The sequence below is a fragment of the Heliangelus exortis genome, chromosome 4 (genome assembly GCF_036169615.1).
Source record: "Heliangelus exortis chromosome 4, bHelExo1.hap1, whole genome shotgun sequence".
NCBI lineage: Eukaryota > Metazoa > Chordata > Aves > Apodiformes > Trochilidae > Heliangelus > Heliangelus exortis.
In genome coordinates this window covers 16,278,679-16,303,844 of record NC_092425.1, presented here as the reverse complement: position 1 = coordinate 16,303,844, position 25,166 = coordinate 16,278,679, and the positions used below count along the sequence as shown (strand labels likewise).

The following is a 25,166-nucleotide window of genomic DNA, read 5'->3' as shown; positions in this document are numbered from 1 at the left end:
TGAAAACTGGAACCAGACATACAAGGGTTAAGAATCAGGTAGCAGGTACAGCTGAGACCCTTCAGCCCATCAGCCAATGCTGTTATCTTGGTAAGAGCTCACCTACATAAGAGAACAACCCATATGGGCTTTGCTTTAGCTTCTAAATAAAAAGTCATATGGATTTTTTTGTAAAAACCCCAGTTTTAGTAGTACTTTGGATTTTTCTGCTCTGAAAATGGTAAGAATTTTCATTTAGTTATTTGTTCTTTTAATCTGCTGGGATATGTAATTTTTTATTCCCTTTTGCTCTGAGAGTAGTAGAAGAATGGAGAGCTTATCCATTAGTAGCTGGTGTATTGTATCTATCTGCTGAGAAAGCAACAAGTTCTGATTGTTAAGGAAAAGTACTAGCTAGGCTGTGTTTTGATGTAGTGCTGGCCTAACTTCACTATGAAGTATAGAAGAAAAAATGCTTAAATTGTGGGGGAGCTGAGTGGTAAGAACTGAGTTACTCAGCTAAGCTGTAACAATTTGGTTGTAAATACAACACAAAAAAGTCTTGGGCACTGAAGTTATTTTGCGTATAGTGTTTTTAAAGTTTAGAAAACATCTGAAAACTAGAAAAGATAAATTAACAAACTGGGTTTTTTGGGGATAAAATAATAAGAGGCAAAGGGAATAAAGAAGTACCACCTTGTAGGGCTTCACCAAGGCAACTTGGAGATTTTCTTTTTGCTGTGTGTTGCTAAAGGTGGAGCTGATAAATGTAACAGCTGCAGGCCTATAAGATGGAAAACTGATCTCTCTAGATATGATGACTTGTATTTGTGTAATACATGGATAAGACTCTTTATGATCTTGGCTTTTTGTGTGACAGTATTTTTTTGGGGGGACTTTTTTTGGTTGGTTGGGAACCTCTTTTATGCTTTTTTTTGTTCTAAGATGTTGTGGGGTTTTCTTTGGGGGGATGGGGGGGTATTTTCTTTAAAGCCACCTTGGCTAACAGTTACTAACTTTTAAGACAGGAGTCCCAAGGAAATGTTCTACATAAGCTGTGAAGATGAGACAAATTTGTGGGATTTTTGCTAACGTATTATGACAAAAATGCTTAGAGCTTGTATTGTGCTGGTAATTAAGTTGGTGGCTTACAAAGCTGATGTGCTACTATGGGTTGTTGATGAACTGCAGTTTCAGTATATTTGTGAATATCCTTCAGAGATGGGGTTATTTGTGACTTGTGAATAGTGCATCCTAACAATGACAAAGCTTAACTCCACAAAATTTCAACAGGAAACAGCAACGATGCTAAAGACAAAATCCTATTATGAAAGCAGCATTCATTCTTTGGGGGGCTATTAACCTATTTTTATATTTCAATATTAATAGTACAGCTGGGTCCTAGAGAACTGAAGTTAAATAAAAAATATGTTTTCTTCCTGAAGATGTAGAAGCACATCAATCTCTTCTCGTAGTGTGAAGGCCTGGTCTCTGAGGCATACTGTATTTTCAGCTTCCCAGTGGACTCTGTGGTAATTGGGTTATGGCACTAAGGGCAGACTCAGCCCTGATGTGCAGGGGATGGCAAGCCTCAGACTTCATCAGGTTTCCACCAAGGGAGGGATACCAGACTTGGTAGTCTTCCATCACCATCCTGATGAGAAGAGAGCTGTTTCCTGATACTGTGCACAAGCCTGCCTTGTCTTTGAATGTGCTGTAACTATGGGGGAGGGCTTTAAACATATTTCCCTATTGCCGTACTTATTTATGGTAGGTTATAATAGCAAGACAGATGAATGGGAAATGGCATCATATAAAACAGAGCTGGATATATTGTCAGTGGTACTTATGTTGTGCAATGGCACAGTGCAGCTATTTCACATAAGCATCGTCCTTGACTGATTCCAGAAATGGAACAGGGCTGTGTCAGCACAGTGCTGTACCTGAATTAATTAGTCATGCTTATAGACAGAAAGCTAATTTATTTAGGAACAGGCTGTGTTAACACTACACAGCTCTAAGCACTGAAGCTGTTAGCTGGGAATGGCACAGTGAGAATACACCAGATTCTGTGTCACTAGCTAGGAGAAGTCTACAGCAGAAGTCGAGCATGTCTGAGCAGAAGGAAGAGCCTTAAATACGAACACAAGTCCAAAGTCAATTTTATACTTTAGCACTGCCTCTAAGATTTATGCTCAACTAAGCTCAGTTCCTTTTAATGTTTTGTGGTTGCCAGGGTGTCCAGAAAAATGCAAGAAATGTTTCTTGCAGAAGGTGCTAAATATAATCAGTTTGTTCACTCAAAATCATACCCTAAATCCAAGGATTTAGTGTATCTCCCAGCAGTGCTAACTATACAAGTTATTATTTGAGTGGTTTATCTGAACACATAAACTGCTGTGTCTCGGGATTTTAAAACAGGAAAACAGATTTACCCTGTTCCTGAAGAAATCTTGCAAGTTGGTTATATCCAGCGTCTACCTCAAAAGACCAGGTAATAGAAATGTGATAAATTCATGTAGTTTCAGACCTTGAACAAAAAGGAGAGAGAGAATTATAGAGCTGCTTGCCTCCTGACTCACTCTAGCCTAAGCCAAAATGACTCAGAGCCACTATTTTCCACCCCCGTACCCCATTATCCATTGGGAGAGGAAATCAAGGCTTATGTACTAGATGAAATGTTAACCAGTCAACACTTAGTGAATACAAATTGTTTAATTTATTTGTATTGATAGTCACCCTAACATCTAGTGACAGCAGGATGTCAGTTGTTTTGTGTTACAAAACTGGCCCACAAAAACAGGGCTCTGAATCTGAAGACTGGAAGGTAATGTGTATAAATACAAGTAAATATAAAAGCCATGACAGTTTTAGCAGTTGCAAATGATAAAGCAATATATGCAGGGCTTGTCCTGGTGGTAAGCATGTTTATGGAGTGATTCTTCCTTCATATTAAAAATGTGGAGCCTCACAAGAGGTTTTCTACTAAGAAACCATTGGTTAAGGTAATTTGCTGTTAGACTGCTTTTATGTATCAGACCAAAGGTGGGGGTTTTTTTGTTTTGTTTTTTTGTTTTTTTTTCATTTACTGCTCCCAGTGGCACCTATTTGACTTTATATATTTTATCTTTCCTTAGCTGTGTGCTGTATTTTGTAGATAAGCAGGGAAGGGTTTAAGGTAAAAAAATTTACAGATTAATACCTATAAATGACAAAAGACCATAACTGGAAAAAATAATATTGTACCTAGATTATCTGGCTCAGAAAACCATCCTACTAGAAATAAAACTGGATTGTAACTTCTAACTAATGGTTAGAAGTTTTACTAAGGTTTTACTTCTTAAAAGTAAAGATGGTTTTACTTCTGTTGAGGGAAGCACTTTTTTGCATAAGTGTTCACATTTGGAGCCCCTTATAGAAGCAGACTCTTACGAGAAGACTCAACTTTCTGGGGTAATACATTCAGCTGAACTGTGCCTCCCTGCTTCTTTGCACATACGTATCTGTGCTTCCAAGTAATAATTACAATCTGTAAAACTTAACTGGTGTGTATGGCAAATGATCCTACACAGACTGCAGTTCTGTGCAATGGCAGGACTAACAAGTAATTTAAATAAAGAATAGTACAGATGTAGGGGTCAGAATGCAATCAGAATGTTTTCCCTGTATTCAAAATGGAGCAGAAAGAAAGACTGGCTTGCAGTAAAATTCTCTTGCCACCTTAAAAAAAATAGTCTAGTCCCAGCTGCCAGATCTAAACAAACAGTGGTTCAAAATGCTGGATTACAGCAATACAAAGCTGTGAGTTTACATTCTTGTCATAAGCAGTTATTGCAAGGCCCACTGAATTGATGACAAAATAGTATTAGTCACTATTTGACGTGTATCGAACTTTAAGTCCTTCAACACAGGACCAGTGTGCATCTTCACCCATGTTCTGGTTTAAATATTAACAATAAAAAACAACCTGAAGCCGGAATATCTCGGGAAATATATGTCCTGCAGTAACCTGGTGAGTCTTCCAGTGACACGACTTTTTTTTCCCACCATCCTCTTCCTCTCACTGCGTTTTCCTCTTTCGTTCATGCTGATGTAAATAGTCTAATCGGCAGAGCTGCCAAGAGAGCTGTCGGGCATCTCGGACAGTCCCACAGCACAGGCAGCAGCGAGGCGGTGACTCAGCAGAGACCCTGAGTGTCTGTGCAGTCTGCCACAGCACAGCTCACTCACTCCCAACCTTTCTGGAGGCAAATCTTGTCTTTGACATTGAATGCGTCCACAGTTTCTGTTCACCCTTATTTTGATGGAAGGAAGGACTTGTCCTCCTCTGAACCTGAAAACACGGAGCTGTGCTTCAGAGGCTAATGACCCAAGGAACAGAGACTCAGTGTGATCTGAGGATTATTTGAGGCTTATTGTGAGAAGGCAGCTGGCAGTTTTGTAAAGCAACTCATTATGAACCAGGCCATCACTTTAACTGCAGTGTTAAAACTATTTTAAAATAGCTTAATTTCACTGCATTTGTGCCATGCTGCATTCTCTAAAACCCCAATGTTACAGCTGACACACAGTAATACAACAGACTTGCTACATATGCTGGTATTATTTAGAATAAGACTGAATCATCAGAAACAAGATGTCTGCTTTCAAAGGAGTTATATTGAATGGTACAAAAGGATATCAATGTTGCCAATCGTGTACAAAGATACTTCGGGTTGTTTTGGGTTTTTTTTTTTTCTTCCTTCACGCTCCTTTTTCAATGACAAGAATTTAAATGGCTCCCTCTTGTGGCACGATAAGTGCATTATTGTTTGGCAGGAAAAAAAAAGCTTTAATGCTGAAAAGACAAATACGCCTTTGGTGTCACTGAACCAATTTGTTGCATAGGGCTAGAATTAGGGTAAACTAAGCTAGGGTATAAAATGGGCCCTTTTGATGGGAGTGGGGAAGGTATACCTACAGGCAGCTAGAGCACTTTCCACCAAGCTACTGAAGACCATGGCATGCCTTTGGGTGCCATTCTGTTTAGCCTCCACTATACTTAGGTTTGGTACACTAGAAATTATGGAGTGAGATTAGTAGTAGAAAGCATTTCCCAAAGAAACCTCAGGGCAGTATCCCCCATGATTTTCAGGAAGAAAATTAGGTTTGTGGTTTGTTAGTGATCTTGTACCTCATTTCTGCTTAACCTCAGGTTATGAAACCTAATTCATCCCTTAAATAAGGGTTCAATTTGAAATTTAATATTCCTTATTGTGTGCAGAATTTTATCAGCAACCAATTTAATAGGCATGATGATTTAAATGTTTTTTTTCCAGTTGAAGGAGGAGACTTTGTCACTGATGGTCCTGTATCTGTAGGATATAAACCCATGGTTTATATGAAGTGCCTAGCTGTTTTTACATACAGGAAATAATATAATCAGTCAGGATCAAGCTTCCTGTAACACTGCATGTAACTCTTAATAGTGAATGCTGTAGACTGACTTACAACCATGAAGCTTAGTTGAGTAACTGTCAATGTCATATGTGGTTGAGAGGCGCTGCAGCTAATCCTAGGTATTTTTTTGCTATTGCTTTTTTTTTTTCTTCTATTGCTGCACTATAGATTGTTACAACTTCAGTCGCAAGACAAAAAAAAAGCTGGGTTTATACCATCTATGCATCTTCACTAAGCACACCAGAAAGAATTCCTGTAGCTAAACTATATTAGGCTTTTTAAAATAAAACCACTGCAATCTGATTAAAAGAAACAAACAAAATTGGAAGTTTATATATAAAACAGCTTTCCATTATTCTCCTTTTGGCTTTCTAGGCCTCTTTTTCTGTGTAAAGCATTTCTGCAAAGTACTTAAAATTTAAGTGGATGATGCTGTGGATGATAACTGTTCCTCCTCCTTCCAAATCGAGGAATGTGTCCCACAAGCTTTGTTATGCATTGCCGTCTTTTTTCTTTCCTTGAAAAAGAAATTAAGTAATGACAGTCGGGGCAGAGGTCAAATGCTAAAGCAGACTCTTAGGGGACTGTTTCATGGGTTGGATTTTGCTAATTTTGGATTTGTTAATACTTCCTTTCTATGTTTTTAACTCTAAAAGATTACATTTGATTTAGGCAATTTTTTTTCTCTGTGTCTCATCCCAATATACTAACCTAACTTCCATTACAGATGTTTGCATGTATGTAAACTTCCTGACCTCAGCACCCAGCTCCAGCCACAGACGAGTTCCCAATCAAGGGTTAATTGCGTTCGTTCTCTTCCTGCCTCGCTGCCGCTCCCACCTTCCGCCCCCTCCTCCTCCTATTCCCGCAAGCCATCACCTGAACCTGATGGCTCCGGAGCTGACGCGCAGGTGTCAGACTGCGTACACCCCTGCTAACCGGGATTAGGTCGCCTTGCAGGGCCACCCTCCGCCCCCTCCTCCTCCTCGGGCTGGGGCACTGTCCCCTCAGCGGGCCGGGGCTGGCAACAGTGACCGAGCCGGGCCCACCGGCGAGGCCCCTCCTTTCTCCCCAGCACAGCAGCTACCCTGCTCCCTCCCGGCCTCTCCAGAGATCCCGCTCCCCCGCGGGCGGGCGGGCGGGCGGTCACACCAACCCCACATCACCGCCTTTAGCCTCCCACCCCCGCTCCGCTGCGTGACCGGTGTAGGCGTGGCTCACCAGCGCGCTGACGGCTGCGCAAGCGCGGAGGCCTCAGTGCGCGACGTCGGAAGCGGTGGGGGCCGTGGGGGCGGGTGCGATGCTGGTGGCGGGAGCATGGCAGGGGGCGGGAAGCGGCGGCCGCGCGCGGCGGCGGGCCCGGCCGGAGAGAAGGTGGCTGTTAGCGGGCGCGCGCGGGACCGGGACCAGGATCAGGGTCAGGGAGGGACCGCAGCCCTGGGATGGCGGGGACTGGGGGGCGAGCTGCGGTCGTGGGGCCGTGGGCCTGAGTCGGCGCGGATGCCTGGTGGCCTTCATTACTCTCGGTCTGGTTTCCTCTGTAGCTCTGAGGAAAGCCCCTGGCCCGTTCGCTCTCCCACACACAAGCCTCTCCCCAGTAGCCGGGCTTGTCCCGGGTGAGCGGCACGTTTCGGGAGTGCTGTGTACAGCAACGACCTCGCCTCCTCATCCGGCCGGGGCTGCTGGGAGTGGGTACTCGGGGTACGGTCCAGTACCTGACAGCAGCCCGGTAAAGGGGTGAAACGGCTGCCGCATTGCACTGTCCTAATGAGAAAAGAAACCTTGCTTTTCCACTATTATCACTTAAAGGAGAGGAGTAAATGATTCCTACCAGTTCTTGGAGCCTTCTGTGGGAGTGAGATAGTTGAGGTTATTGGGTAGGGGTGTGGATGCTTGAATGAATCATTACCTAGCTTCTTTCGGTGCACGTTGCATCATTTTTTAAGAACAAACATAAAGCTGCTTTCCAAATGCAGTGCTGTAAAGTGCACCAGTTCAGATGTTGAATAGCGGAGTAGTTCATATGGTAGAGTCTTGGAGGATCTTTGTTGTGTCGTTTAACTTGGCATGACAAACATAGTATCCGTGCTTCCCAGTGTGTGTAAAACACAAGAGTTTCTTGGATGTGTGCTGGATTGGAAATAGTGAATTTGAAATAATGCAGAATTTAGGTTAAACTTTGGGATTGCTTAGTCCTTTGGTCAGGTAACTAATAAAAGTGTTTCTGTTGATTATATTGATCCATTAATATCAAAGTAGAATTTTGCTATTTCATACATACTTAGCTTTTGTCTCAGGTATAAGGGATCTAAGGGATCTAACAGATGTTGTAATCAGTGAATATGCTTGTTTAAATAATAAGTATGAGCTCATGCTATTAATCATTGTTCCTCCAGTAACACAGAACCTTTTTAAAAATCCTGTATTAGAACTGACAGGAAGCAACTAAATGAAGTGTTTGGGTTTTTTTTTTATCTGCAGTGTGAAAAAAATGGAGATGTCAAGAAGAGAAGGTCAAACCAGTCAGATATCCCTGCTACTCTTCATCAAGAAGCAGAAACATGCTATCGGCTCAGACTGCCTGAAGACTTCTATCAGTTTTGGAAGTTTTGTGAGGAACTAGATCCTGAGAAGCCAAGTGGTGGGTTTTTAAATAGTTTTTGCAGTTTCAGACTTTCACTCTTGAAAACAGCCTGGAAGGTGGGCAAACTGGAGGTGGTCAGATGCATTCTAGTGCTGCTTTAGTTTTCAATTAAGATGCAGGACGTTTACATGAGTGTAACCAAGAGTATTGGAGGTAATCATGAAGGTGTTGGTATGTTTCAAGTTTTCTAAAATATTATTACTTAAATCATGTACTAAAAAGGGACTGAATGTTGTCTAGATCTCCCTTTCTGACAACTACATTTCAAATGTTGAATATGGAACTTAAGTTTATATCAGTTCAAGATTCAGCTTCCTCAAATTTATTATGTAACAGAATGTAGCATCCTTAGGTGCTCTAGAAACAGTAGTTTCTTTTACTCATAGAATAGTTTGGGTTGAAATGGACCTCTAAAAGTCATCTAGGCCAACCTTCCTTGCAATAGGCAGGGACATCTTCACATCTTCAATTAAATCAGGTTGCTCAGGGCTGAGTCCAACCTGACCATGAATGTATCCAGTGATGGGACATCTACCAGCTCTCTTGGCAACTTGTTCTGCTGTTTCACTACCCTCATTGTAAAAACTGTCTTCCTTACATCTAGTCTAAATCTACCCTCCTTCAGTTTAAAAAACCTTGTGCTATCACTACTTGCCCTTGTAAAAAATCCCTCCCCAGCTTTCCTGTAGGCTCTCTTCAGGTACTTTCCTTGACCTGCTGGCCATGCTTCTTTTGATAGAGCCCAGGATGTGTTTGGCTTTCTGGGATGTAAGCATGCATTGCCAGCTTGTGCCCAGTATTTCATCAGCCAGCACTCCCAAGTCCTACTCAGCACTGCTCTCAATCCCTTGGTTCCTCATCCTGTTTTGATACTAGGGCTTGCCCCAACCCAGATGCAGGACCTTGTACTTGGCCTTGTTGAACCTGATGCAGTTCACACAGACTCCCTTCTCAAGCTTGTCTGAGTCCTCCTGGATGGTGTCTTGTCCCTCAGGCATGCCAGCTGCACCACTCAGCTTCCTGTCCTCTGCAAACTTGCTGAGGGTGTACTCAGTCTATATCTGTCAATATTGTTGATGAAGACATTAAACAATACTGGTCCCCATACGGACCCCTGAGGGACACCACTTGTAATCAGTCTGCTCTTGGACATTGAATAATAATTTTTAATGAAAACTCCGAGTAAAGGAACACGTCAGATTTCCATGTCTGATAAAGAGTATTTGTGTGGAATTATAGAAGCTTTACATACCTGAGTGACACAGGAACTTCTTGTTTTAGATATGCACCCACCAGGAAGTAAACCAGTTCATGCTTTGCTTTTCAGATGCACTTTTGTCAAGTGTTGGACTTAGGCTGGTTGGACCATATGATATTCTTGCTGGAAAACACAAAAAAGCAAAATCAACAGATGTGGACTTCAATCTTCATTGGAGATTCTTTTATGATCCCCCAGAATTCCAGACTATACTTGTTGGGGACAGCAAAACACAGTATCATATGGGCTATTTCAGGTATTTTGTTCAATATATGCTTTTGCTGGACTCTGATTTGTAGCTTTTTCTCGTTTGTTTTCTATGAGATGGGATTTGATAACTGTACACTATCACCAAACAAGAATATTTCTCTTTTGTAATATGATATTAGTGCATGAGGTGATAACTTTTATTGAAAAGGATCAAAAATCTAGTTGAAGACTAGATTTAAATATTAATTAAACTACATGCCCAAACCATCCAGAGTACCTCCACTTACTAATCTTTAACATTTTGCTCTGATACTTTGAAGAAAATGTCAAACCTTGTGAAATAAAGGGCACATGTATTCTCTCTCTGTCTTTGTATTGGTACAGGCTCCTATCAAAGCCATGCTGTAAGATATTAGAGCTTTAAATCTAAGGGTGTTTTCTTGTTAGGTTTCTGAAGGAGATGGCAGCATAGTGAGGAGGGATATTAATTTCAATTTGAAATAGGAGAAATTGACTCAGCTTGACTATCTGTGTGTACTTTTTCATGAATAGGGATGTGCCAGATGAGCTTCCAGTGTGGGTTGGTGCAAATGAAGCTAAGAAGGGCTGTGTGATTTCACAAGTTGGTGATAATGTCTTTGCTGCAGTCAAGTAAGGTTCATATTTACTTTTATTTATAAAAAGTAGAGTAGGAGAGAAACTGTTAACTGGGAGATGTGATGTGGAATAATGCCACTTATTTACTGTCTATGTCTTTCTCAAGAAGAAAGACTTGTTTTCTGTTCCTGCTAGCAAATTTTAAGGTACTTTCAAAGCCTTAATAGGCTTCTTAACAATGTTTACCTTTTACAGGTAAAATAAGTGTTAATTATAGCATCCTTTAACTGTTGGCAGCAATAAGCTCTGCAGGGCAAAAAATGCCTGCAGGTTATCTTAAAACCACTTTAAGTAAAAGAAAGGACATTTCAAACAATGGTGAAGGAAATCTGAATATCAAACGAAATGATTATCATCTAGCTCATGGTTCTGCCTGCATAAAAATAGATTATTTTTGTACATAATGAATAACTACAAGGAATTGGTACTGACCTGGGGCAGGCAATATTTGTATGGATATGTAATTCAGTGTGATTCATGAAGCTTTACATGGTCCTGCATTGTGGGCCACAACAGATTTCATGACTTGTCAGTTAAAAATGGAAAGCTAAAGACAGACACGTGTCAGTAAGTGAAAGCAATACTGATGAAAACGTCTGCAAACCACTGTGTAGTGCACAGTTCAATGAGGATGCTTGTTTTGAAAGCCCCATGATGAAACTCCTAAGTATGTATTTATGTGCATGACTTGGATGACAAACAGTGTATAAGGCACTGAAGCATTATTGTGATTTCTTAAGACAAATATCAGCAGGTACTGCATCCAAAAGCACCTGCAGATCACGTAAGGTATATTGTAATGCAAATACTGGTGGAAAATGTCGAAGTGCTGTCTGCCAACCTTTTTTTTTCTTGTTGGTAAGAGGCATTCCTAAGGCTGTGTGTATAAATAAATCTATGACTACTAATCCTCATTATGAGATTGGGAGGTTTAGTGGTCAGAAAGGCTAGTCACTTGTTAGTTTTCTGTTAAGCTGTTCTTAAGACATGCTTCTTTCATTTGCAGATTATTTTTGTCAAAAAAACTTAAGGAAGTGACTGATAAAAAGAAAAATGCTATTTTGCAAGACATAGATGAAAAACTAACAAAAACAGCAAAAGAACTGGGTTATTCTCTGGAGCAAAAAACCATGAAGATGAAACAGAGAGATAAGAAAGTATGACTTTTCTGATCCACTGGCGAGAACTAAGTTCTGTTAATTTTTTTTTTCATTTATTTGCCTGTTTTTTATTTTTTATTTTCCATTGTTCTGCTCAGTAAAGATGCTGCATTTAGGAATTCCCACAGCTAATCAGCTCTTTCTATTTCAGGAGCGGGAATATTAATAGGAGTATGTAGGATTAAATAAAAAACATGTAACTTATGTAAACCATAGCTTGGCATTCAGTTATAGGGAACAAACCCACAAGGTTTTGGAAGTAGTTTATAAACTAAAAGAAATGGGAACCACTGGAGAAAACTGCTTTAAAATGGAGATTTCATTAAAGTAGTTGGCTTGGATTTACTGGAAATGGGAACATTAAGGATGATATGGACCAGTAAGAGGGTTTTTTTTTTTTGCATACCTATCAGAAATAGTTATGGTAGGGAGTTTTGAAACAAGTGTAGTACAGTGCTACACAAGTGACTACAAGGATTCTTAGATGTCAGAACTTGAATGAAATGGAGTTGCCAGTTAATTTAAGCTTAAGTATTTAAAAGTAACTGTTTTATACTCTGTATACTTTTAAATCAAGTTGATATCCTAGAGTCTGGACACTCTTAGGTGTGGCCACCAGCAGTCAGGTGTTTAATGGTGTTTAGTGAGGTGATTTTAGGTCACATTATTGTCTTACACTGCTATATTATGTCTGCTTAGGTGGTTACCAGAGCATTTCATGGAGCAGGCCTGGTGGTTCCTGTTGACAAAAATCATGTTGGATACAGAGAACTTCCTGAAACAAATGGTATGTGTCTTGTTTACTATGTTTTGTTTTATTCAAGTAAAAAACCTTTGGTCACACAGCTGCTCTGGAAAAATCAAACTGCAGTCCTGTTTCGTAATTGAAGAATATGAGTCATGGGAGTAAAAGGCAGAAGCCTTAACCATCACACTTGAGCTCAGAGTATTTTCTTTAAATAAGCTAGATGAGTATCAGTGAAACATGCTAGATCTGAAATAATAATTCCTGAAGTGCAGTAGTTTAGATGACCTCTTTTGTACTGGTACAGCCATGCAGGTGGTAGATCCAAAAAACTGATCTACGGTTAGGGACTTGTTGGTTTATTTCTTATACCCCCCTCTTCTCCCAGTCTTACTCTAACCAGACTCGGGTCCTTGATGCAGATTCACCACACAAATGCTTGTTTGTCTGGGGAACTGAGACAGATAGGAATGGGGCAAGAATGAAGAGCAAGGGAAAGGGGAAAACTTTTTCACCATCAGCTCAAAGTGTGTGTGCTTAAGTCGTCATGTAAGCATGACACACAGGTTATGTTTTTGCCACAGACTACTTCTGTGCAATATTAAATTTATTAAAACATCTGAATACTTCTGCTTTTGTTTTTTGCAGCTAATCTTAAAAAAATTTGCAAGGCCATTGTAGATGCTTGTACTGATGATGAGAGACTGAAGGCCTTTGCACCCATTCAAGAAATGCTCACCTTTGTGCAGTTTGCCAATGATGAATGTGACTATGGAATGGGATATGAACTGGGGATGGACCTGTTTTGCTATGGATCACATGTGAGTACTAAAACAATCATTCTTATTATGTAAAATTATTCTTATTACGTAAAATTATGCAAAATTATGTATTATTTTATGCATGGACTGGGAATTGTCTTGTGTCATAGATCTTCATTCCTGACTCTGTCACATAATTATCCCTAGGAATCATGAAACTTGACAAGAATATTCTTAATTCATGAGGACTCTTAAAAAGTCACACGACACTATTCCATGTCAAGCTTAAAATTGCTTGTATGAAAGCACAGACCTAAATTCAGAAGCATTTTAAGCTGAAAATGTTTGAACCTGGGTTTGTTGCCTGCTTATGCTGTCTATATGTATATCTGCATAAAAGCCTTCCCAGCAGGGGTCTTTTCCTGGCTCTGTGTTAACAGCAAATCCATAAATAAGCTGATTGACTTGCTAGCACTGAATCACATTTAAAGGTTCTGGTTAGCACTTTTTCTGTATTAGCCACTGTCCCACTGGTCAAAAGGGTCACATCTTTAGTAAATCTATGACTAGAAAATAACATATCAAGGTGCTTCAGTATGAGTGGATGGTCATAGTAAATACCCATGCAAAATAGCTTCTTTTAGTAAAAGTAGTACTGGCTAAGGGGTGCTCCAAAGCATCATGTAGAGAGGTAAAAATGTTGCAATACTAAACGTAGGCCAAGAAAAGTTGTGCTAAACATAATTTCAGTACCTAAATATTTGAAAAAAAAGAAAACTTCACTGCTCCGTCTGTACACTTCTACATATGTGTTTCTAGATTTATTGCCCTGCTCTCAAGGTCCTCACAGCATCTGAGAATATGTTGCATTTTCCCTAGATATCTGCTTAATTAGGACCTTTCCTTCAGTGGCTATGCAGCTTCAGCTGCTTAATTCCTTCCCACATCTGGAATACCAGTGAAAGGAATCATCTACTTCCATTTGGCTGAGTAGATGGGAACAACACCCCATTTTTAGCACTTTGTGCATCTCAGTACAAGATTAACCACTGACAAACTCCTGGAATGAGTAATTATGTCTTTACAATACCGTGACATGTCCTGATATGTTTTGTGCAGCTGTTTTAAACAGCTGTAATTTTGCAGCTTTTTTCTAAAAGTAGAAACCCTACTTCATATTCTAGTGTTGTAAACAGAAAGGAGAGAGTGGCTTTGCACATAAATTACACCAGGGTGTTCGCAGCTTGTTGGCCTTCTAGTAGGTGCTTAGAACTACTTTCTGGTTTTGACAAGAGCCAGGCTGTCCCCTGGCTTAGAGAGTCAGGAGAGACACTGACACCTTAGTTGTCACCCATGGCATGGAAAATGATTAATCCTCTTCCCCTTCGGGTGGGAGGTATAATGGATTTAGGTGTAGCATCACCACTGCAAATGCTAAATATGCTCTGACTTCCATAGATTGGCAGCAGTTAAATGGCTACATCAAGTACCACGGTGATCCCCACACAACCCCTCCCTGTGTGACAGGACACGGCACTTAGTGCAGGTTGTGCCCGAACAAGTTACCGTATCAGCAGCTCCGCGCCCCAGCCAGGCCTCGCTGTGGCTGTTAGAGGCGTGGCAGGGTCGGCGGCCCAAAGTTCTGTGACAGGGCAAAGGCCAGGGCTCGGTATGCTCCCGCTGCCTGGGGACCGCAGCCAGGGCCGCTCTTCTCTTCCTTCTCTTCCGCAGTATTTCCACAAGGTGGTGTCCCAGCTGTTGCCCCTGGCCTACACCCTGCTGAAGAGGGACCTCTTCGCAGAGATCATCGGGTCGCACCTCGCCAGCCGCCGTGAGGAGAAGGTGGATCAGCTGGCGCCCTGAGCCGGACCCGCAGGGGCTGCAGTCGCGGGGCCTCGCTCCCGTTTCTTGTTGTTTCCCGGTGTTTGGCACCGCGGTGCTTCGGGCAGTAAAGCTTTTGTACCGACACAGCCGCCTCCTCCTGCTGCTCGCCCGGGCCGGGAGGGGAGGAGGGGCGGTGGAAGGGGGCGGGGGGCGGACTTTGCGCGTGTGCGCAGGCGGCAGGAAGGGGGAGTCACGTGCCGGTACAGCGGGGGCGGGAGGGCGGGAGACCCCGGGCGGGACGGGATCCACAGAGCTGGCTCTGCGCGTGTCTTGCGTTGTTCCCCGCTCTGTGCTCTCTTCCAGTTCTAGGCCCGAAGCTGAGCACAGCCCCCGTTCCTCTGGTTCGGACTGTAACCGGGCAGGGAAAGAGCGGGCTGAGTGTTCCACACTTCTTAGAGACTGCAGGCATGGGGGAGATTAGATCATGGGCTCGTTCGGTTTTGCTCGGTCACAACCAGCTTATTTAAGCCTACCACACTTGCCGTCCTTGCTCTTGGTGTTTGTTACTGGCATCGATCACTTCCACAATTCAGTCCCACCACATCAGTGAAAGTTACAGTAGCACTGAGCCTTCTGCAGTATAACAAGGCAGGACGTCTGATATCAAGTGCCGGTATCTGGCTGAACTAACAGGTAACAAATACGATTAAAAATCAGCTGACTGACACTACAAGAAAAGGCACCTGCACTTCTACCTTAATAGATGGAATCACCCCATCATTTCACTAATCTGAACTTCTAACAAAATCACTTAGTGTTTTCGTAAGGTGGACGTTGTCTTCAGATTTGTGAGTGCACTGCTCTATTTTGTTGCTAATACGCTTCTTCACAGGCAACTGCTTGAAATACCACTCCAGAAACCAGTGGACAGTAACATCTGCTCACGGGGCTTGCCCTTGTACAGTGACTTGACTTGTATTGTAGCAGTTCACACCATTACACACCAGCTGTCCCCACTTTTTAGCCTTTAGTCCTTTCCAGCATAAACTAATAAATCGCTCACACTGTCAGTGTGCTTTGAAAGTTAAAAAGGATTTTCAGCTCTCTGAATCGTATGACACATCTACTTCTGTAAACATGACAACCCCACCTCTTTCACTCAGCACATGAATGTTCCATTTATTCAAACAGGCACAAGCGGACAGCAACCTCCTCGCGGGAGCAGGACTTTGATCTATATATAAAAACAGAGGGACTTTCTAAAAAATTCAGTCTAATTCTCTTTTTAGGTTTCAAGCAGGAAACACCTTCATATTAATGCTCTGTAAGTCATACAAGTGACAAAAAAGTATTCACCTTCCACATTATTTAAATTATGAATTAAATCTGCATGGATCTTCCTATGGATTTTCCAGTCTCATCTCTTAACATCTACTTGAAAAAGAAAACTGTTATATCAATTGAAAAACTACTGGAGTGCTGAATCATTAATCTACTTTGTAAACATCTCTATTTTATTTTTATTTTTTTTTTTAACCAGAAGTATTAAAAATGTATCTTGTAGAAACTACATAATCCTGGGTTTAAAAAAAAAAACGTCCACTTTTATAGCAGGAAGCCAACTATTTTATAATAATTTTTTAAATGTCTATTTTGGAAAAAAAAAACAAAAACCCTGGTATTTTTGACTGGGTTATGTGATTACTGATTTGTAGCCAAATACTGGGCTATACAAAGGCTGCATCTGCTAAAATTGTTTTTTATCTGCTTACTAGCAGTAAGTAAAATTCTTAGCTGCTGTTTTTCTCTCAGGAAAAATAAATAAAAAAATCAATGCACCTATTACAAAAAAAAGGGAAAACATGACAGAACAATAAATGGTCATACAGAAGTTTTTAATGTTTGATTAAATCATCACAGTAAACAGAATATTTACTGTAATGATATGCAGCTCTACCACACTATTTATAAATAAAAAACATTAGGATCAATATTAAATACAGCTCTAGGCAACATCACAGATTAACAAAGAATGCATTTTTCATGAACCAGTAATTGATTTTAAAAAAAAAATATATGCTGACACTTTCCCCCTCCCATCCACCACATTTTTTTTCAAATTAGTAACTTGAGTAAGGCGCTGGAAGTTTTACAATAGAAAATTTTTGTTGCACAGCACAGGCACACATACTTCATTGTCAGAACCTCTAATGTATTTTTGCCAGAAGACATTTTAAATGTCAACAGGAAATCTTAGCAAGTAAGAATAGCAAACAGAGATGTGCAACTTCTATGCAAGACTCGGGAACAACACTGAAATTATAAAGCACAGCAGGGGTTGTGAACTGTATTTTAAGTCAGATGGTACAGGCTGTAGAAAAGTTAATGCAGTACACACAACAGTCTTTTATGAGAAATGGCTGAGGTTTCAAACTAATTTAAAGCACTTTTTATACGTGTTATCTGTTTATACTCTTCCACTGTAGAAAAAAAAAAAAGACAACAGAAATGACAATCACAACTTCCAGAGTTGCCTTCTACAAATAGGCCAAACCCTGCTCTTTGTGTAGTTTCTTCAGGCTTATGCAATGTAACAGAACACATTTTGAACCACTAACACTGACTTCATGTGGAAGAATACAGTTGCTGCAACACTCCAATTTGAACACAGCCTGATTCCTTGTTCAGGTTCCAAATCCAGTTTTAATACTGGGGTTGATCACCATGAGCCCACTGGCACCTTTTGATTTTCTACTTGTTGCAGCTGCTTCAAGAGATGAGATGATGAGGTATGGATGGCAATTTTATACTGAAAAAAATCAGTAAAAAGTCAGCAGAGCACTTAAGCACAGGCAGTATTTTGGAGCTTGCCAAAAGTACTGGAATCTCATTTCAATATGTGTACTTAAGATAAAATCAGACTGAGTACTTTACAAATAACATTTGACGAAACTTTGATGAATGCCTTAGTGATTCCTAGGATTATTATTTTAGACTTTCAAACTTTATACTTTTGCAGTCTTACGGAGATAAATGTTGAAAGAAGTAATTTTTCTCTAACCTCATACTATAAACCATTATTTTTGTTGTTAGCCACATTTATTCTTTTTCCTTCCAAACTGTAGGCTAATAGCATATTGCTTTTTTCCCATATTTTATTTGCATATGTTTGTGGTGGTTTTATGAAATGAAACAAACTGCTCTAGTGTCTGCAAAGAAACAAGTTAAAAAGTTGGGGATTTGTTATTTCACCTAGCACATATACTGTTGCTGAATTTTAAAATTCTGCCAAAGTTTCAAGTACTGGATTCACTTCTGCCCTGCTGCTCATCTTCTATGGCTACATATCATTTACACTTCATATATTCTTGAGGGGAAAAAAAAGTCAGAAGCAATCTAATAATTAGAGTTGCTTTCTTCCAATTACTTTTAAAACCCTGCATTTTTTAAAAAATACAATTTCCATATTACTGTTCCAGTTATCAGCTAGTAAAGGAAAAAAGAAAATCTCAAGGTAATGGCAGTAAAAGTTATATTTGAAAATTATATATGTATGTTGGATCATAAAGAAACCATTTTGTTTAAACCCTTCATCTAGTTGTAAACATTTGCTAATCCTCCATTACTTGTAGAGGATTATGAATTATTCTATAAAATCACATTAAAAAGGTAATTAGTTATGTGAGATATTAACTGATTCACATTTAATAGATTTTTTTAAATCCATACAAATATAAATAAAGAATGGTAAAACCTAAAGAAAAATAATATACATTTAGTGCAAGTTATGAGTTACATTTCTTCCTACCATGTCAGCAGTGGAACATCATTTGTGGAGAAGAAAAAAATTAAAATTACCATTCTCAAATTTTACAGGGGGGGAAAAAGATCTCCAGTGTTGTAGCATGCAATTTTTACCAGATACACATATACAGAATTGTTCCAGCTCTTAACTAGTAGAACAGCAGTATTTATCCTTGTACTGCACAACATTGGTATATATCATAGTGTTTTCAATAATACAAAAATTGCATAAGACCAGGTCACATTATTGATATTTCCTGCAGCAAAAACAGTATTTTTCTTTGAACCCCTAGCCTCATGCTTTTTTCTCACATGACAGCACACGGGCTGAAAGAAGTCTCAGATGGTTCTTGCACAGTATTACCTGTTCAATCTGTTTTTGTTGCAGAGGATCTGTACTGCCCTAAGCATTTCATGATGTACACACACGTTTAATGGCACAAGAAAAACCCCCTTTCTTGTGATCAAACCTCAGTAATTCACAGTACATCTCAATATGAGAAACAGCTGCTTTGAAAGGGCACACCAACTTTACAGAGGCTTTGTTACAGCTCAGGAGAGAGAGAAATAAAGCTCTTCTGGAATGTAAAAGGTGACGTGTAATAATTATACGTTTCATGAGTTAACACAACAGTTTTCAATGGTAAAAAGGGCAAGACTTTTCTTTCAGTCTCCGTAAGATGGCTCATTTCAGAACGATCCCTCCAGAAACAGGGACTAACAACACATCTCTTCAATGCTGAAGTACCAGGCTGAGGCTGGAGAATTGTGCCACCTCGCACAGCTCACCCACTGCACTATCATGGCAGACCTGACATCTCGGGACGCATCCAGTGCAGGACAGCAGCTCTCCCTCCCTCTGCTCCCATCAGCCTTCCTCCTCGCCACATATTCCCCCAGACCAGCTCCCGATTTCCAGCAGCACTGTTACACAAAAACCCAGCTCTCGTATCTGATTTTAGAAGTATCCCCCAGACTAAAGTGTTGTGCTATTCAACAAATGAACCTCCTCTTCCGTTTCCTCTCTCTCCTCAGCTATGGGTTTCAGTTGAACATTATTGAGGCGGGGTCTTGGTTTGCCGTCTGGGCCATATGACGGAGGATATCTTTTTTTGTTATAATGCCAAGGAGGCGCCTGAAAAGGATAAACGGAAGATCCAGATTAATCCAAGCGAGAAGATCATAAAGTAGAACAAGTCTGTAGCCAAGTCCTTTTTGTTGACAGGAATAGAGCAAAAGTAATAAGCCTGATTTTCTTATTTAAACAGAAACATTTTATTGATAAAAATGCCAAGGAACCACTGGTTTGTTAAAAGACAGCAATGCTTAGACACCACATTGGATGGTATCTCACAGCTGCAGTCCATTTTAATGAAATACAAGTAATACAAGTAGAGCCTGTGACAATTTTATTTAACTTTTTGTTTCTACAAAAAATGAAATTTTAATTACCATATGCCAACAAAAAAGTAATGAAGAGGGACAAAGAAAAAAGAGGTATGGAAAAGAAGTGATATTGATCCCATTTCACAGGGGATGATGTTCCAGCCTAGCCATCAGAAGTGACGTACCGCTTGATGGCCCCAAATCCTAGTAGCAAATCAAACTCCCCTCCATTTTTTAAGTTGTAAGGATCCTTCCAGTCTGATGCACTGGCTCAGGATGAAGCTATTCATAGGAGCACACTGTAATGGCCATGAAACTTTTCTCATATAAACAATAATTAGCTAGTTTTTGGAGTTCACAGCTTTTGAAAATAAATAGTGAGAAATAGAAGAAAATTTTCCAGTTTAGATACTGTGCTCTTATGACAGGGTCTTCATGGCTTTTAAAACTGTAACTCTGCAAAATATCGAACGGGGTGAGACTGTCCAAAAGGATAATATCACAGGAGAAGCAAAAGCAGAATGAATGAGCTGCTGCCCTTGTTATTCTGGTTAGTACATTTTGTTTTGTCTTGTTAAAGGACGCATGAAATACTTGTGAAATATTAGCATAAAATGAGAACATAATTAGCATGTTTTGCACATGAGAGGCTAAAGTTGGTGGGTAGGTTTAGTAGAGAGGTAACTGGCGACCCATGTCCAACTTAAGACAAAGTCTACCTTCTATCTAAGGTTAGTTCACAACATCATGGTTAATACAGTATCTAGATTCTGAAGTCAATACTCAACACAGAATGCCACTTCATGGTCTTGGGTTATCACTGACCATTTTTTAAAGGAGTACATTAACTGCTGTAGGAAACAGCAGCTGAATCACCACAGGACTTTACTAAAATAAGAGTACTTTGAAAAAAACCATGTTGATACGAGTGATTAAAGGGAAGATCTAATGCTGCAATACATTGAAAACGTGCTTGACTTTGCTTCTCAAAAGATACTTACTTTGTTATTTAGCAGCTATTTAAAGCCATCAAGATCAGAAAAGAAAATTGGCATATCTGAAAATATTAATTTGTATTAGAAGGGGAAAAAGTGTGCCAAGCCATGTGTTTTCCCACCTGGGAAAATCAGCAGATCAACTAGATGGATCTATGTGATCTCGAGAACAAAAATATCACAGTCTATTGTTTACTTTCCTTTAATGTTGTGACTAACAGTATGTCCATATTAAGAGCTTCATTTCTTCTAAAGGATTTTGCACATATTGTTTTATGGTTTAATACAAATTTTTAGCATAAGATTATATTATTGCTCAGCCAATGTCACAAAAGCCCTGAACAGTTCACAAGTTTCATGCTTCCTGACTTCTAATGTGTCTAATTATGAGATCTGATATATCTAATCACCAAGGGTTCGACGTGCTGCTTTAGTTGCTCGAGATGCTCTAATATGTTCTTCTTTGTGATGATCCCCAAGACAATCCTGAAACAGATCATGTTATGCTAATAACTGTGTGTGAAATCAAATTAAAAAAAAAAAAAAAGTTCTAAACATAATGAAAAAGGATTAGAGTAGAGCAAAACAAAAAATAATTTTAAAAAATGGTTGCAGGAAAGCTAATGAGGTAAGTAAATGAAAAATTATTTCAAAGTCAGATCCCTTTCCTAGGCATTGCCTTTTCTCCCAAAATGCTGAACACAATCAGACCTTCAGCCACCAGAGCAGTATGTTTCCCATACCAAGTATGCACCTGGGAGGCATACTTAATCCCTTCTCCAAAAATTCATCTCTCTTCAGGTTTTAGAGGTAGTGAAACTAAAATCTACTTTATTTCCTTTGTTTACTAGTTATTTCCCCTCACACATACACCATATTCACATTTTAACAAGCCGCAGTACATGAACAAATTAATAACTGTGTGAAGTAATAGCAACTGAGGTATGAGACTGCACTGTAAAGCAGGATTATCTGATCCCCCTAGAAACTGTCATATTCAGACAAATTTCTCATTCATGACAGTATAAATGGAGAGCTCCTCCCTGGAATGGAAATTTTGGTACAAATTAGGAGGAGTGAGGCTCAATCTTTATATAGGTCTATGTTTGTCATCAGGATCCATTTCTGTACAGTTCCTAGGCCAATCTGCACTGGAATCAGGAAACTGATGTGTGTCTTCATGAGAGGATTATTCGATTTGCAGGAAATTTGCCAAAGTACAGATTAGACCTTGATGTTCACATGGCTATATGCCATGACTAAATACCACTAGTACTAGTATTTACTATCTGATCTTCCTGTAATGGACAGCATGCTCATGGAATATGAGAAGTTTGTAAATTGAGTTAGGAAAACAAATACAAATGTCTGACAACTGAATTACAGCCTTCTATCCACACTTGCTTCTACTTCATCATAAAATAGTTAAAAAATATAATACAGTTTGACATAGTTTTCCACAACTAAGCTTTGTTTAGAGTTATTTTTATATCAATGTCAATATTTGAGCACTCAACCACAAGAGAAACTAATAAATAAATAAAAAAATCATAGCAAATTTTCATTCTAGTTTTATCAATTCAAATTTCCCTCCCAAAACAAGAATAATTGCATGCCTGCGCTGACTTCTAAGTGTCAGATCATTATGTCCTGTCCTCATCTGAGATAGGTTTTTAAAGTAATTTATGCTTCTGAAAACATCTAGTTGCCATTCTATACAGGGATACATTGAAAAAAGAGAAAAAAAAAAAAGAAAAAAAAAAAAGGCAGGAAGGAGAACATTTGAAAGAAATTTGTTTTAAAATACATCTGGAAACGTAGACTTGAAAAACAATGAGATATTTAAATATTTGCCACAGCAGTCCTTTTGTCCACAGCAAAAGAAAGTCAGTCCCACTCAAATTTCAGGTTTCTTTGGTTTGGTCCTGTGGACATAGATCCTAAATAACATGGATTAGTGGACCAGGTTTTGCTCCCCACGTGCCTCAAGAGACATACTGAAGAAAAAGCAAGATACTATGGTAGGAGCTGCAATGTTGTGTGTCAAGTGTTTAATGCAAGAGATACAGGAAAGCAGAATGTTAAAGGAACAGCTACACAGAAAAATCATGTAAAAAAAGCAGCAGTTTAGATAAGAGGTTTATAATTAACATTTACATTATAATGAAAATTTACATTTCCATGGTGTAAGGCCTATTTATTTAGGGGGTAACCACATCACAAGTCTCTACATTCCCCTTTAGAATCATTCTAAAATTTAAAATCACTTCCTTGAAATATTTTGAAGTGCAGAAACAAAGGTTGCAGACTGAGGTTCCAGAACTAGAAGCAGTTACTTAATTCTTACTTTTCTGAAAACAAAAGCTTGGTGGTAAACACCATCATTAAACTACAGAGGAGCTACTGACTGACATAATTTGATTGATTTTCCTATCGTCATTGACTGACAATCATGTTCTTTCTTACTTTTCATGAACACAGATATTTGTAGATGTTCAATAGCTTCTACATTAGAGATTGCCAGGACCTATATGTAAGAATGAGGAAATACAGGCCTCAGACTGCACCACACAAGACTAAACTTCTGCAGGACACATGCAAGTTGCATACACGGAACAGTTGCTAAATGTGAGCTAATTTTTAAAAAAAAAAAAATCTAAAAATTACTGAAATCACGTCTGCTTACTTGGAATACAAGGGAGGAGTATGAATTTAAGAGATGCCACAGCACAGCACCTTCTTCATGAACAGTAAAGGTCCTTGGTTGCAGTACCCAACTTAAGGGCTCAAATATCATGATCCTAGAATATATCCTGGTTCAAATACTCTGACCCTGGAAGTGAAAATTCTGTATCTGACAAAATCAACAGCATTACTGTCACTTTACTCACCCGTTGTGTGTTACAAGGCACTGCCTCAGACCCAGTTTCCGGAAAATATCCACCACTATTTCCATTGGTGTGTGGTCTGTCACTGTGAAAGGGCTCATATCAAGTATGCTTCTAAGCTTCAATGGTCGAGGGCTTTCTGCTGGAAGCGATGGGGTATGCTGGGCAAAACAGACCCTGGAATTGCCAACAATCCCTTCCTGCTTCTTTCTAGCACTTTCTTTAAAGAAAAAAGTGGGGAACGGGGAACAGGAAAGAAAGAATTTATATTCTTGGAGTAAGATAATTCAGTACAAACAGACAGATCAATCAACAGTGCCAGACTCTGATGTTATTATCTAGATTCTGATTTTCTGATAGATGCTGTTTTGATGTTTCTATAGCCAGTGCTGTATCCCCAAGAAGTGTTTGTGCAGAAATCATAAAAGCTATCTACCTTGCAGCTTTAACCATTTTTTGGCTGCTACCTTTCTCACTCCAGTAAATAACTTTTATTTACTATAAAGAGGTGGAAAGATTTTAAAACTAACATAGCAGAAGCAAATAGACAGCTGATGAAAAGACTGGGGAAGGAGAAAGCCAATCGCAGTGGACAGCTCCCCTGTCATTATTCCAATGGCTGTTTGGTTTGAAACCAAAGAACCCATTTCTAATCACTCTGAAAATGCTGTCTTGTTTATAATGAATTTATTTACCTTTGTATGAAATCAGATCATTTTCCTTTTCATGTCTCTACTACCTTAGTGACACTACCATCCCTGCCTGTCCTCTGAACTACTTCACGTAACTCTCTTAAGACAGCCAAAACCCAAGACTGAGCAACTCGCACAGCGAGATCTCAGCAGCTGAATTTTACCTGTGAAAGTTTATTATTAGAAAAATGTTCTGTCATTCCTCCATTTAGTCTTAAATAAATGGAAGTTTAAACCAGTATGATGTCTATAATAATTTCCAAGTTTTGGACATTCCTATACATCCCGCATACTATAATACCAGTATACACAATATTTAGACCACAGGCAAAAGTTGTACTGAAGTAAAGAGTGTTGTGTTCACAAACATTTTTTTAAAACAGACTTTTGTGTCTCTGTTTCAAGTATCTTTGTTAAAGAGATAGTTGTCAATGTACAATCTTATGAATTGAAAATTAAAAAAAAAAAAAAGCCATTTAAGATGCATCTTCCGTCATGGTTTTCATGCATTTTTTTTCCCTTGGTCATGATAGTGTCCTCAAAATCCACATAACTTTTCTTGCCACTGCACAAAGTATTGTGACAAGTATCACACAAGTTCTAACCCTCATCCAGAGAAAGAGGGCACAAAGTGGGCTTGTGTGCTCAAGTACTCAGGGCCAAATTTTGCATTACACAGACAAACTGAAAAACAGAAACCTAAAACAATTAATATTTCACTTAT

At 39.5% G+C, this 25,166-nt stretch overlaps 2 protein-coding genes across 10 annotated transcripts in view; one reads left to right on the top strand and one right to left on the bottom strand.

Annotated features, from left to right (window-relative positions):
* Positions 1 to 3,865: 3,865 nt before the first annotated feature.
* HPF1 (histone PARylation factor 1) lies at positions 3,866 to 14,821 on the top strand. 2 transcript variants are annotated; one of them, XM_071743171.1, is made up of 8 exons: positions 3,866 to 3,991; positions 7,900 to 8,059; positions 9,390 to 9,576; positions 10,083 to 10,181; positions 11,194 to 11,344; positions 12,047 to 12,134; positions 12,741 to 12,913; positions 14,585 to 14,821. In XM_071743171.1, exons 1-8 carry the CDS (start codon positions 3,974 to 3,976, stop codon positions 14,714 to 14,716), a joined length of 1,008 nt encoding a protein of 335 aa, XP_071599272.1. In that variant the 5' UTR covers positions 3,866 to 3,973; the 3' UTR covers positions 14,717 to 14,821. The 2 variants fall into 2 exon arrangements, with proteins under 2 accessions (XP_071599272.1, XP_071599271.1); XM_071743170.1 differs by lacking the exon at positions 3,866 to 3,991 and adding an exon at positions 6,665 to 6,792.
* Positions 14,822 to 16,555: 1,734 nt separating this feature from the next.
* Positions 16,556 to 25,166, bottom strand: part of CLCN3 (chloride voltage-gated channel 3) — a 67,080-nt gene continuing 58,469 nt past the window's right edge. For 4 of the 8 annotated variants that reach the window (XM_071743164.1, XM_071743168.1, XM_071743167.1 and 1 more), the window contains 2 exons: positions 23,754 to 23,970; positions 16,556 to 19,616 (listed from right to left, as the gene is read on the bottom strand). In XM_071743164.1, the coding sequence (XP_071599265.1) occupies positions 19,526 to 19,616; positions 23,754 to 23,970 (308 nt within the window). In that variant the 3' untranslated portion in view covers positions 16,556 to 19,525. Of the gene's footprint in view, positions 19,617 to 21,272; positions 21,349 to 23,753; positions 23,971 to 25,166 lie in introns of all 8 variants that reach the window. The other 4 variants (XM_071743169.1, XM_071743161.1, XM_071743163.1 and 1 more) reach the window with 2 other exon arrangements.